At 39.4% G+C, this 13,358-nt stretch overlaps 1 protein-coding gene and 1 long non-coding RNA gene across 2 annotated transcripts in view; one reads left to right on the top strand and one right to left on the bottom strand.

Moving 5' to 3' along the window:
• Window positions 1-8,289, bottom strand: part of stard13b (StAR related lipid transfer domain containing 13b) — a 61,008-nt gene extending 52,719 nt beyond the window's left edge. The window contains exons 1-3 of the mRNA XM_005455009.4: window positions 8,146-8,289; window positions 5,750-6,792; window positions 115-258 (exon numbers count right to left, since the gene is read on the bottom strand). Of these exons, the coding sequence (XP_005455066.1) occupies window positions 115-258; window positions 5,750-6,676 (1,071 nt within the window). The 5' untranslated portion in view covers window positions 6,677-6,792; window positions 8,146-8,289. The remainder of the gene's footprint in view (window positions 1-114; window positions 259-5,749; window positions 6,793-8,145) is intronic.
• Window positions 8,290-9,050: 761 nt separating this feature from the next.
• On the top strand, window positions 9,051-12,656 carry LOC109194611 (uncharacterized). Its single transcript, XR_002056414.2, has 4 exons — window positions 9,051-9,293; window positions 10,699-10,951; window positions 11,109-11,155; window positions 11,597-12,656. It is a non-coding gene; the product is annotated as an uncharacterized LOC109194611 (long non-coding RNA).
• Window positions 12,657-13,358: the final 702 nt, after the last annotated feature.

Genomic DNA, 13,358 nt, shown 5'->3' with positions numbered 1-13,358 from the left:
TGCTGCTTGATAACACATACAGTGAGACATACTATTAATTCTGCATGAGTATCAAAATACAAAAAGCATTGCTAATTATAGCTATGATATCAAGCTGTGTGAACAGACACCAACCTGTTTCTTGCGGGTGGTGCAGGGTGTGTCGGAGGGGGACGAGCTTGCACTCAGAGCCTCGTCTATGTCCAGATTAAGTTGGTCTAGTTTCCTCATTAGCTGACTTATTGACTCCGACCAGGGTGACTGGACCTGTGGAGACTCCTGTGGGTAATCAAGCACTCAGATTAGAGTCGACAAGCAAACAATGCTATTAAATAGTATTCAGCCAAAAAGTCTGAAAAGGTTTCAAGAGTCTATACAGGGACACTTTTTAGTACTGTCTAATTAAAACTATCAAGGTGGTGTTTTATTCTGCAAAAAATTGGCCATTTTAAATTGTAAGTTTTATTATCTTTATATTATTTTAATAGACTTTTCACTTTCCACAGTTTTCAGAAAACATCTGTATCTTATTTTTTTGCAAGTTTTAACTGTCAGATAAATCACATAGACTGATCACATCATCAAAATCAAAAGTCATCATTAAAACTGCAATGGAAGTAATCCAAATGAGGGTGACTGGTTAGTCAAATTTTACACATGCAAGCTTCCAGGTAATATCTGTCAATTTACTACATCCCCATAGGCTCAAAAAGTTACAGACAAACCACCAAAAAGTTCTTGTAAATTGCAGATGCTAGAGCAGAGATCTGCCTTGCTGCCATGCATGCATGAAATGTGATATCCTCAGGGTGAAAGAGCAGACGAGGAGGTTCCAGACATGTGTGCCATACCGAGCATGATGGAATACCCTGCACTGGCTTTCACCACTCCCCAGACACACAGTGCGTATATAAATAGACCATCCTTACACAGACAGGAGCTGTGTCGGTGCTTCTGTCGGTCCATCCTCATTAATCAGCTGGATACACTACAGTCACCAAAGCATAAATTATCATTGCTGTTCTGTAATCTGAGCAGAATGTCAGTCTGACAGAAAGGAAAGATATCACTGTGTGTTTTCCTTGTGTAGCCCTGGGGAAGATCAAATCCAACAGCACCCGTGTGTACCCTTTTCAAGAACCTGAGTATGAAAGCATGGGTTTTCTGTAGGATTTATCACAGTAGTAACAGTTTTTAGGGAGCTCCTCCAGGTATACCATACACTGCAGAGTAAGTATGTTAAAATTGTATTCCAGGACAAAGAGCTGGATATTTAGTAAACAGAAGTTTGAGTTCAGATCAGCAAAAGTTCACTCGTGGTTTATCCAGTAGAGCTTCTGTGTTCATGTTTTTTATGGGGTAGATGCATCAAGGCCATTCTGAATCTTTATCTATGAAGTCTTCAAGTTTGCACGGAGTTAAAACTTTGTCATCTCAGTTCCTTCCCAGCTACTTTGTTGCTTAAATGTGGATTTTTGAGTAAAAACAAAAGATAAGAGTGTGTAACAATCGTGACTCCAGGCTTTTAAATGTTTCCTCGGAATCCCAGATAGTTACAGAAAGTGTGGTTTTCTTTTTCTCAGTGAATGTTGATCGACTCTAATTTCCTGTTAAACTCAGAGGCATTGATCCTCAACCACCTCCGTAAAACCATTAGGTAATTTCCTAGAATTTTAACTAAAACCCATGCCTGAGCCTTCTGCAATCAAGTCATTTTCTCCAACATTAAAGCTTACTTTCCTAGATGAATGCTCTGTTGGGGAGTTCCTGACAATGCCTTGGAAAAGTGTAACTTTCCAGTCAGAAGGTCGTTATTTTTCAAATGTTTGGAAAGAAAAAAGGAAGATCTAATGAAAAGATCTATCCCATCTACCTTAGAGTAACTTTCTCACTAATAAATACCTCCATTTCAGAGGAAGAAACTCAAACAATCCTTGGTCACATGGGGCTCTACAAATGTTGTGACATTGAGGCAAGTAATAGTAACACTAATAGCAGTAGGAGTAATATTTGTGCTAATAGTAATATCAGTTTTTGCTGTTTTTATTATCAGGAGCTTTCTTAAAGCTGCAAATCAGTCTCAGTGTAGCAAAACATTTAAATAATTATATAAACTTATTTTGCATTCTTTCTAAAATTTGATGAGCTGGAGGAGACACCAGGCATACTTTTCAGCCTGCTGCCCAGCCATGGTCAGCTGACTGACCCAGCACTGGGAGAAAGTGCTTCCCTTCACTCAGTCCCAGAGGAATGACCTAAATCTAGCCAATCCCCTGCTGACCTCTAAGGCCTGAAGGGTCCTGAGGGGTCACCAAAGAGGAAAAAATAAAGCTTCCTTTCTCTGCTAGGTCTGCTTTTCAAGACTGATCAGGGAATGTAAAAGGCTTGACATTGGATCGGAATGTTTAGACAGCTCAATCCTCTCTGTCTGCTTAACAAATAAAAGGAATTTTCACTTATTGTGAACAGAAACCAGACGGCACAAACTCTGCCCTGTGGTGGATAAACTTGTGGCCACCGCTAATAAGTGAAATGATGATAACGATGAATCTGTGCCTGAGCTTTTTTGATTTTACATGCAAGCTTTATCAGCATATTCAAAATGAAAGAATACACACTTATTCCCAAAAAGGAATCCTCCCACACGCTCAGTGTTTCTGTTTCGGCTTCTGTTTGTGTCTGTCTGAGGTATTCTGCAGATTGAAAACAAGATATTTTCCTGTTTGTGTTTATGAAAAACAGTCATGGAAAGAAAAAGTTGTTAATATATTGAAAATTCATGTATTTAGATAAAGTTGTGCTTTAAATAAATTTATAATAAATCTCTTACAGGCTCTGAAATAGGTTTTTAGGCTCAAGGCATCTTAACATTAGGCATATCAATAACATATGAAAGGACTGTATGTTCAAACTAACAAGTTTCTGTCTCTTATCACTTGTACTAACCTTTAATATAATCATGGTTTTTGTTATTTCAGAGTGTGTGACTTGATAAATGAGTATTTATGAGGCTCTCAAAATACACGTCACACTGAAATTAAAGCTCAGTTCAGTGTTAGGTTGTGCAAAGATGGTGATATAAGATTGGTAATGCTTTGCACAGTGAAAATATACTGATTCAAAAATTGTTCTGTGAAATTAGAAAAAAAAAATGTGACATCAGTACACATTTGTCCAACAAAGTTAAAACAGAGACTGCCCAGGCTGTTATGAAGTCAGGATAGAGAGACTATCTGCTTAAAAACCTGGAATGAAGCCCCAATACAGCACTGAGCACTGCTCAGTGCATGTTTGTCTGTGGCTATTTGAACTCTTTTGATCAGGAGTCAAAAAGCCGAAATAGTCATTTGAAAGATATTGGTGATATATTCTAGGCCAAATGACTGAAAAATACTGAAGGAACAGAAGTTGAAGATCTTGTGAGGTAATTAACTCTGGGTGTCAGACAAACACAAACGCAAGAGCCAGATGCCTCATTCTGGAATAAGCTCAAGCCAAATCTGTAACACACTCACACTGCCTCTTTTCTGTGACATCCCCACAAGGTGCTGCTCAGGAAAGTGGGCACTTCTACTTGGAATGAGACAAATTCCAGTGAGGACTTGATGCTCAAGTGAGACACTACCCTTGATTCATCTCGTCATGCCTTTACCCTCAATCCTGCCCTGGCAATTGTGTGAATCCTCTACACCATAGCAACTGCACTGGTATGAGTCAATCCTTTAGATAAATGCATCAATGCCATCATCCGGGCACAACAAGATGTGAGCTGACTATAACTTTATCAGCGCAAATTGGCCACATTGTAAACCCCAACATACTGGCTTTGACATGGAAATGAGGAGTTAAGTGTGTGAGCTCTGGGCTGGCTGCCTAGTCTACGCCACCCACAGAGAGTGCCAGAGATCACCATGGAGGTATCCAAATGTAGCAGCCGGTCATGCGAAAGGGCAACGGCTACCTGGCTGCTTGGAGGAATAAATTACATTCCTACTATCCTGTGTTGCAAAAATACCCCATGAACACAGCCACAGCCATATCTGTAGAGCAGGAAAGATAGTTTAAGAAGTGCATGATTCTTTTACTTACATTTGAGCTAAATGAGTTGAAGTAAAGGGGGAGTTGTGAAGATACCACAGAGTGTTAACTTTATGCAAATGGTGCCCTCATATGGTTCATGTTAACTACTGCAACTGTGTGCTATTTCAGAAATAATCTTTCACTTCCAGAGACTTTAAAGAAAGATATGTGCACTACTACAGTCAAAACCAACTTGACTGTGCAGCTCTGATCTTCTGCAATTACATATTTAAATTATTCAATCAGAGGTCTGGAGCCAACCCAGAAAAGAGAATAAAATCAGACAGGATGACGCTGAGAGATGAAGCAAATAACAATAACTACAAGTTAAGTAATTAATTAGTTAACTAATTTATATTGCTACGCTGAAGTTTGCTACTTTTTATTTTAGTTTATTCACTTATGGATTCATTTTTTGATATATTTTCCTACTGGCTCCCCCTTCTAATAACACGCTATGAGATTCAAGCACGCTCACAGAAAGAAAAGTTATCCACACACTAGTTCCTTAAAACTTCACAAACAACTTTTACACGCCTTGCTTTGCTTATAGTAACCCTCACATAACAGCCTGCCATAAGATAACACGGTTTGTCGTGTGACAGCACAAGAAACATTTGTTGCTGTCCTTTAATAATATTTACAACAGACTCCCTGGATTCCCTGCATTCCTCAACTCTTCTCCAAAACAACCTATTCAGGGCAGAGTATCATTCTGCACATAAAGCTGGCATTACGACATCTTCCCCAACCAACAGACAGAGAAGTCGACATGCACTTTACTCTGCCCTGCTCAGATGTGCACTATTATGTACAGACTGTTCAAAAAACATGACAGCTATGTGCAATTGGATACGATATCCTCAGCTGTAGCGGAACACATATTTAATGGATTATAAGACGAATGTGCATATAAGATTTTAAAAGGGCAATAAAGATTAGTGATTGCCTCAGACAAAGATGAGGCAGGAAGTTCAGTAATGGACTGCTAAGTTCGGTGCCAGTATGGCCTACTGAAATGTTGCTGCCTTCTGATGTAGTGCAAGGAAACAGAACTGCAAACAGCTTTGTACATCAGTACCAATGTGGAGTCTGTGTACTCCCACACACTTGTAGCAACTCTGTTTTATCTCTCAGTGTCAACTTTTACTTTTCTAAAGAAAACAGACAATATCATGAATTCAGACACTGAACTGTACCTGTGTTATCAGTATATCGTTTCCCTCTTCTTAAGATATCATGCTCTAAAACACTTTATTTTATTTGCCTCCAAGAAATCTTGTGTGAATTTATGACATAATTCACCAGCTTTAGCACATGTGGGAAAACATTTCACATGAGCTAAACTCAAGTGCAGGGTCTTCTTACATTATCTCTTGTATTGAGTTATTTCATTTGTTAAATATAAAGTTTTGCGGCGGGAGGTTTGTAGGGGACATCTAAAATAAATATCACGTGTCATTTATGAGTGCTGTTGGTGCTGCTTTATGTGGCAGGAGAAAACAGTTCTGTGGCAGCATCTGCTGTTGTAGATTTCCACTTCATTACCAGTTTCTTTTCTGTTGCTCAGTAAGCAGATATTTTATTTGTGAGGTTGTGCATCTAAAAATAACTTCCATTTTCATGGCAAGGGGTTATTAATTGATTAATACTGAAATTGAAGGGCAAAAGAGAATATTATTAAGCATACCTTCTCACTGCTGGTTTCCCCCTCTGCTTCATAACCACAGCTTCTCAGTGTGTGATCATTTCCTGCTCGCGAGCTCATGCAAAGTTTCTTTTTCTCTTTCTCTTTGCCTGCGTTCCTCTGTCTATGATAGACAAGGAGATCTCGACCGTGAGGTAGCTCTGGGAACACATCGTCATCGTCGTCGTCGTCATTGTCGCCGTCATGATGACCATCATCGTCCTCCTGCTCACCTTCCTGTGATGAGCCTCCGTCGTCAGAGCTCTCATTTACAAAAGCATAGCTGTTGCCTGTCGGAGGGCAGGTGTAGTCTGAGAAGGTAATGGAGCTCTGTTTGTGTTTCACAATGTGCGGCAAATCCAGGACTCTCAAGCCACACTCGGGAATAGCTGCAGGGACCTCAGTGATAGGAATGGAGTTCCGATTAAGGGCGACTGGGTCAAAGTTTTTGCGGTCTATTTTCAAATATTCACAGTTAAAATCCAGCGTCTCATCAGGATGATTTTGAACAGCTTTGCTTGACCGGTCTTCTGATTCAGGAGGAGGAGGTGAAAAGTTACCACAGCAGTTCTGATTCGTCCTGAGTGAAATAAGTTTCGATTCAAGAAGCTGAGCTGTGTCTGGAGATGCTTCCCTAGGGATGACTGACTTTTCTTCAGTCTCCAGAAAGCACACAGTCTTCACAGATTGAATGTTTTTCTGAACAGCACAAACAAAAGCCTTTTCATTTGTGGCTATATCCCCACTTCGCTCCAAGAGTGAGCTTTGGGCTTTAGAACAAAAATCATCTCCTCTGCGCTCCAGTGAGTCATTAGTTGAGATAGCAGCATATTCTATAGATGAGTCTTTTGTGAAAAAGGTCACTTTGTGCAATCCTAAAGCTGTCCAAGACTGATGATTCTCCAAATTCACCTCCGATGTGACCTCCATTTTTGTTGTATTTTATAGTATTTCATAATTCAAAGCATAAATCCACAAGTACTTGAGCTTGATATATCGGACGGCCATTTTTCATCCAAGACTCTCAAACCGTGAAGCAAATGAACCTGAAACAAACAGACAGATCATTTGTAATTCACGTGAAAAAGAACAAGATCACAGATCACAGTACACGTAAAACGAGATGATACATACTTCTTAGCGTGTTTCCGTATGTCTCTGTGTCCTGTAATTACCACAGCCTCACTATACTCTATACATGTGTAATATAAGGCCTCTAAATCTAGCTTTGAACGGCTCTGAGTACATGCCATCCAGCCAAGAGCATGGAGTGAAACTAAACTCAACATCTGGCTCATGCTGGGCTGTTCAAGTCTGGATCTGTTTCACACCCAATAGTGGTGACATCACTGCACAGAGGAATCTGACTGCTCCTCCACAGTTGGTGATTTATTACACACTCCACCATTCATCAGGGCAGAGGATGTCCGTGGATGTCACCCCTTCATTAAGCCCTTCTTTAAAATGAGCCTTAGACAAGCCCGAGACATTTGAAGTGTACCCGGAAAAACAAACAATTTCCTTATTTTGCCACCAAACAAGTTTGTCATCTCATTAAGTCAAATGACATTTTTTCAGATGATCCAGGACGATTCCAAAATAAACATAACCTACAGGAGACCTACTGTTTCTAATCAGCATGTTTTAAAAGCAAAACAAGTCACAGTGTCAACGCAAGCCCAAACGTTTATCTAGAAGATCATCATTTAGGTACATGTATTTACGTGTATTTTGAAAGTTAATTTGTGTAATTTAGCCCATGTGGGTCTGCGCTGTTTCTCTGAGAAAGCAGCAGTTGGCAACGCCTTTACATGGCCTTGAGACACTTGACACACAGTCATACACAAACACACATGCACACATGCACTTTGGAAAACAAGCAGATAAGGCATTCTCAGACAAGGACAAACCCTAACTGGAAAGACAATGCTAGACATATGCATTTGCAAAGCCATATGGCAGTGTTATATAACAGGTTACAAAACTCTGTATAGGGTCTGCAGTACAACCTGTCCCTACATGGTAAATGTGGAGTGTACAGAGGATTAGGGTGCCTTTCAAGGAAATGCTCTTTTTTTTTTTTTTTTTTTTAAAAGAGTGTTTCCTTGAAAAGAAGGTCTCATTATCCTCAGATGAATGCCGGGCTGATTTAAATGAAGAGAAGAAGTCACAGAGTGAAAACAGACTTAGTGTGTTCACCGACATGGCAGGACTATCTACACAAGTGTAAAGACCTTTGGGGGATGATTAAGGCGATAAAAAAGGTCCTGAATAGTTCAACATACTTAGAAACAACATGCAGCGTAACACACAAACTCAGCTAAGCATTATTAGCAAAGAGAGAAATTAACAGTTATCGTGGTTTCTTCACTCATAAGCACATGGAAGGTGACTCTTACCTGCTGAGTAGAAAAGAGTTGTCTGTGTTTCCTAAACAGTGTCACTGAAATCATGGCAAGACAGAAACAGCAAGCCTGGTTCCTGTAAAAACAGAGAGAGAGAGAGTTGGACAGCCCCTCAAAGCGGCACACATGTTCACATAGACTTCTTCTGGCAAGCCTGCCATCACCCCCTCCTCCTCCTCATGCTTTTCTCTGGGATTTGGGGCGGGGGGGGGACTGATCAACTTCCAGCAACTACGACTCAGAATATGCATATGAGCAGGGAGAATGTGTAGTTGCTGGGAGGTGAAAGGGGAGGAGAAAGGAGATGGAGGTGGGTGTGCAGAGTAAAGGGACCAACAGTAGTTGGTACTGTAAAATAACAACGTGAAATGGTTTCAAGACTTCAAAAACAACCTCTGGGGAACGGCTGAGTTCACTGGCTGAACTGTCTGTGTTCAGCTTTGAAACACTGTGATGGGAAAGAACGCTTTCAAGTCATTCACCCTGGGAAACAGGCTGGAGCAGGTAATCACAGATTAAGATGATATCTTTGTGAGAAGATTGAAACGGAAGATTCAGATGCTGAAAAGGAAGCATGCTTCCTCAAGTTTTCATTTACAAGTAAACACTGACTGTTTGGTTTACATGGATACCACATCGTACTCATTTGTGTAATATTCACATTATAAAACACAAATACATTATTCTTAATGGCACCTTTGGGAAATGCCAAATAACTGAGTTACATTAGTTACATTATTCCATGTATAGAAAATATTTTTTAAAAGTCTGTTCAAAGAAAGTCCCTAAGGGTCTCCATAGTTTTTAATTGATGTATATTTATTTTATTTTATTTTATACTGCCTCTAGAAGAAATTTTAAGTAAAATTATGCTTGATTTTATAAGTTTATAACAACTGTCTCTTTTCTTTAATTTTCAGGAATAATGTGTGAAACCACTTCTACATAAATAAAAAGCATTTGGACTCAAGCTGACCTCTGGCCTGAGGGAAGAAAATGCTTCCCTCATTCATAACATACTTTGCATTCAGCCTGTGGCTGTCATCTTCCCTCAGCAGTGTTGAGAGCTTCCTCCTGCTCTTTATTCCTCTTTTCCCAATTGTCTTCAGCCTTCTTCCTGCGCCGTTCACAGTTTGAGTTAGGTGTGTATTTTACGCTTGAACAATCCATAGGTCAGTGACTTAACAAGCAAGTTAAAAAGATTCCTCTAAAAATTTTCAGCTAAATAAACTGGACTGCAAATGAATGCAAAAGCTTCCAGTATATTTAGGAATACTTAACACAGCAGTTGTTGAATATGTATTGAAATCTGCTTTTTGACCTTTAAGATAGGGTACATGAGTGCAGAGTTTTCATGTTCATGATCTTTTGTTCAGTCATGACATTCCTGATGTCCTTGATGTGTTTATCTGTTTATATTTCCTCTACTGTCTGAATGCTTACGTGGAAAGGTTACAGGAGGCACACAAGAGCTTTGGTGTTTGAAAGTTATCATAAAAGGGAAGTAGTATAACCCAATAAATCTCTCCATGAAAAGTCTTAAAGCTTGTTTGGTAATAATAATAGGTCAAAACAACAATAGCTTATTTCTGGGTCACATGTGGTTGTCAAGTTGATTCATAAAAATGAAATTTTTTGATATTCTTGTCTTGGTTGAGTACATACAGCTGAAACAGACAAGTGTAACTATGAAGCAGAATATGTGCTATCTATCCAGGAAAGAATAAGTCAGAGGAACGGGGAGAGGCCCGTCAGAGCAGGTGAACAGTCCAAGGCCAGTGGAAGAGAGAACAGTCAGATAGATCTCATACGCTAACCTAGAATGAAAGTCAGAATCAGGATCCCAAACAGGAGAGAGGAAACAAAAGGGAGCATATCTTTGTATATTTACAGTAGTCACTTTACACTGGTCTAACACACAGCTAGCAGCTACACCCACCTGGCCATTCATCTCTCAGTCAAAATGGTCATGCTTTTAAAAAAGCATGCATAACTTAAAAAACAAAAACAAAAAAAACCGAGTACGTTTTTAAAAAAAGTTGCTCTATTGGACTGAAATCAGGTGGCAGTCACCAGTGAACTCCTTGTCATATTGAAGAAACCAGTTTGAAATGATTTGAGCTTTGTGATGTGCTGTGTTATCCCGCTGGAAGTAGCCATCAGAAGATGGTCACACTGTGGTTATAAAGGGACTGGCAATAATCAGGTAGGCTGTGGTGTTTAAATGATGCTCATTTGGCACTGAGGTGCCAAGAAAATATCTCCCACACCATTACAGCAGCAGAAGCCTAAACTGCTGAAACAAGGCAGGATGGATCCAAGCTTTCATCTTGGTTGCAAAGAATTCTGATCCTACCATCTGGATGTCAAGGCAGAACTCCGATTGTTTAAGGCAATTTATGACTTTAGCCAATGAAAATTCATTTAATTTGACTAGGCTTTTAAATTCAAAGAATTGTTGCACTTGAGTGATTTTATACTAACAAGTCCAAGAAGTCATGTTTTTGGCCCGTGTAGCCATTGGAGTTTCTTTTTTCTTCATTCTAGTGGTTCCAGAAACATTCAACTGTTTAGTACCAAAGCTAAGTGCAACTTTTGGACCCGCAATCATACGCAGAGCTTGTTAAAGTGGAAACAAGACAAGGCTTCCCACTGCAGATCACTGCTATGACAACTATGTCAAGACAGGTCTGGGGAGGGATGTGTCAGGCTTGCAAAGCAAACTACTCGAGATGGCAGGAATTCCACCAAGGCAGCAGGCGGAGGCGTTACGTGCCAAACCCTCCAGAAAGAAGCAAATGTGAGTGAAAAAGGATATTACTGATACTTCTGGCAGATTTACAGAGCAATCAGAGAGACAGATTACCAATCTGTTCATCACTCACTTCAGCTGGATGTTTAAGAGACTGAAACTGGAGGAGTTCATGATCACTCTGTTTTTCTGTTCTCTCTTTTAGAAACATTACAGTCTGACAAATCTAAGGTTTTGGAAGATCTTTCTGGGGTAAAGATTTGCCTTTGAGTTCACACAGCCATGTGAAAAAACTGTCAAAAGAGTCATCCAAACCCCATAGTGCTAAAAAGCAATAACATTTTTTTAATATCCATTTATATTTACTAAATAAAAACTCCAAATAAATATCCTTTACATGCTGTACATGGGAGTTTGAATGATCTATTTTTTACTTTCAAACTTTTCATGATCATTTTAGAACTAATTAAATGTAGTTATTTCTACTTTTTGGAGTTAACACGAAATATATAGCGAACTGTTTATGGATCACAGGTACAAACATCACCTGTAATTATATTTTCACACGTAACAATGATATGCACGTAGTGATGTCAAGATATTGAGAGATTTATGACTTGTGAGGATGATTTACACTGTATGAGGTGAAACACATTCACTTGCTGTCTCTTCTCTCTCTCTTCCCCTTATCAGCGATATCAACATGGCTGTCAAGATGAGACAGACACTCTGAAGATGCTGTGATCTTCACATTGTTTAGTGAGATTAAAGTGAGGGAAAGAAAATGGAGCCAGCTGTGTTGTTGAAACATGTGGCTGTATGGTGGTAGGTTTGCCTGCCAGCAATGAAATGTCCTATTGCTACACAGATCAAGAGACAGGAAACACTAACAGCATCAGTATGGAAAATTAATAATTTATCTGCTTCTGCAACACTGATAACATAAAGCATTGCTGTTGTATGCATTTTATGCAACGCGAACTGTACGGAGCTGTGGCAACAGACAGATACAATATAAAACACAAACATCATTAGAAAACATTCCAGCGATACCGCAGTCTGACACAATATCTCTGCTGCTTTCTGACTCCCCTACAGATTCACAGCATACCAAAGAACATGGGCAGATGTTCTGCATTATCACATGAAGCTACACTTTAGCTCTACCCCGTAAAAGCTGTGCAGAGATAATAAGGAGCCCAGTTTTCAGACTGTTTTTTTCCCTCCTGATCAGATTTGAATTATAGCCTCCAAAGACTGATAAAAGCATGGGGGTGTGCTCACAATTTGACTGGGAATATATTGACAGTAGTGTTAATTGCACATTTTATCCTGAATTGATCTAAGAAAAACTAAGATGTGGATAACTGTGAGATAATTTTTAAAATACCAGCTATAAAAAAAGCAAAACACAAGAGCTACAGGGAACAAATTGGATAATTATAGAAATCAAACGTAATAACCATTTTAGAGGAGAAATTTATGTTTTCACTAAGCAGGTGACAGCATGCATGATGAAGCCTGACGGGTGAGGTGAGGGTTAAAGACTTTAATGTGCACGTGAACAGCTTACCAACTTCTCTGGGGATGAGTATCCTTTTATTACAATAAAAACTCATATTTCATCAGTAGTGTTGCAGTTTACATGTTTGCTTTGGAATCAAAACAGCATTGACTCAGTCCTGAGAGAAGACATAAATCCAACTGGAGTTGTGTTAGGAAAGGCATCCACCATTAAAAAAAAAGAAAATCTGCCAACTCAAATATGCAAATAAGGGAGCTGAAAGTAGCTCTCATATTTCATCAGTATTTTGGAGTTCATTAAAAAAAAAAGGGCAACATCAGCAGATCCCGGATCTTAAAGCCACCCCTCTGACATAAAACACACTCTCTTGAATGAATTAGAACAGCTGTTCTTGAAATGCCCCCATGAGGGCCATCAGTGTGTGATAGCAGATGTTATCCTGTGTTGTTAGTTGCTTAAGCTTTTTTTTGCTGATAAAACAGCAACAGAGACTATTCTCTTCTTATATCTATCTTAAAATAGAGTTAAATATTCAGATTTAGTGACCAGTAGATTGTTGCGTTGATCAAATCTTTTCCACTTAAGTTGAAAAGCTGAGACTTCAAAATCAAGAGCTTTTCCATTCACACCTCAACTGTAACCCCGCTGGCAAATATTTGTGTGTCTATATTTTTGGCTATGCTCCATTTCATGAAATCTTGGCTCATTGGCTCACGCACAACAGCTTTGACAACACATATGGGCAGCATGCTTAACAAAGGAGAGCCACACAGAAAGAATTAGTCAGGGTAACAGCTGTAAGGACATTCCCAAACAATGAGCGATGCCAGGGAATACTGAGAAGATAATGAACGGAAAAATGTAAACACTGGGTGAAACGACAGAAAATTATACCACAGCCCAAACACAGCCTGCCTCACCTGGATGTAT

Source organism: Oreochromis niloticus, linkage group LG14 (genome assembly GCF_001858045.2).
Source record: "Oreochromis niloticus isolate F11D_XX linkage group LG14, O_niloticus_UMD_NMBU, whole genome shotgun sequence".
Classification (NCBI taxonomy): Eukaryota; Metazoa; Chordata; class Actinopteri; order Cichliformes; family Cichlidae; genus Oreochromis; species Oreochromis niloticus.
This window is presented reverse-complemented; position numbering and strand designations above follow the sequence as displayed.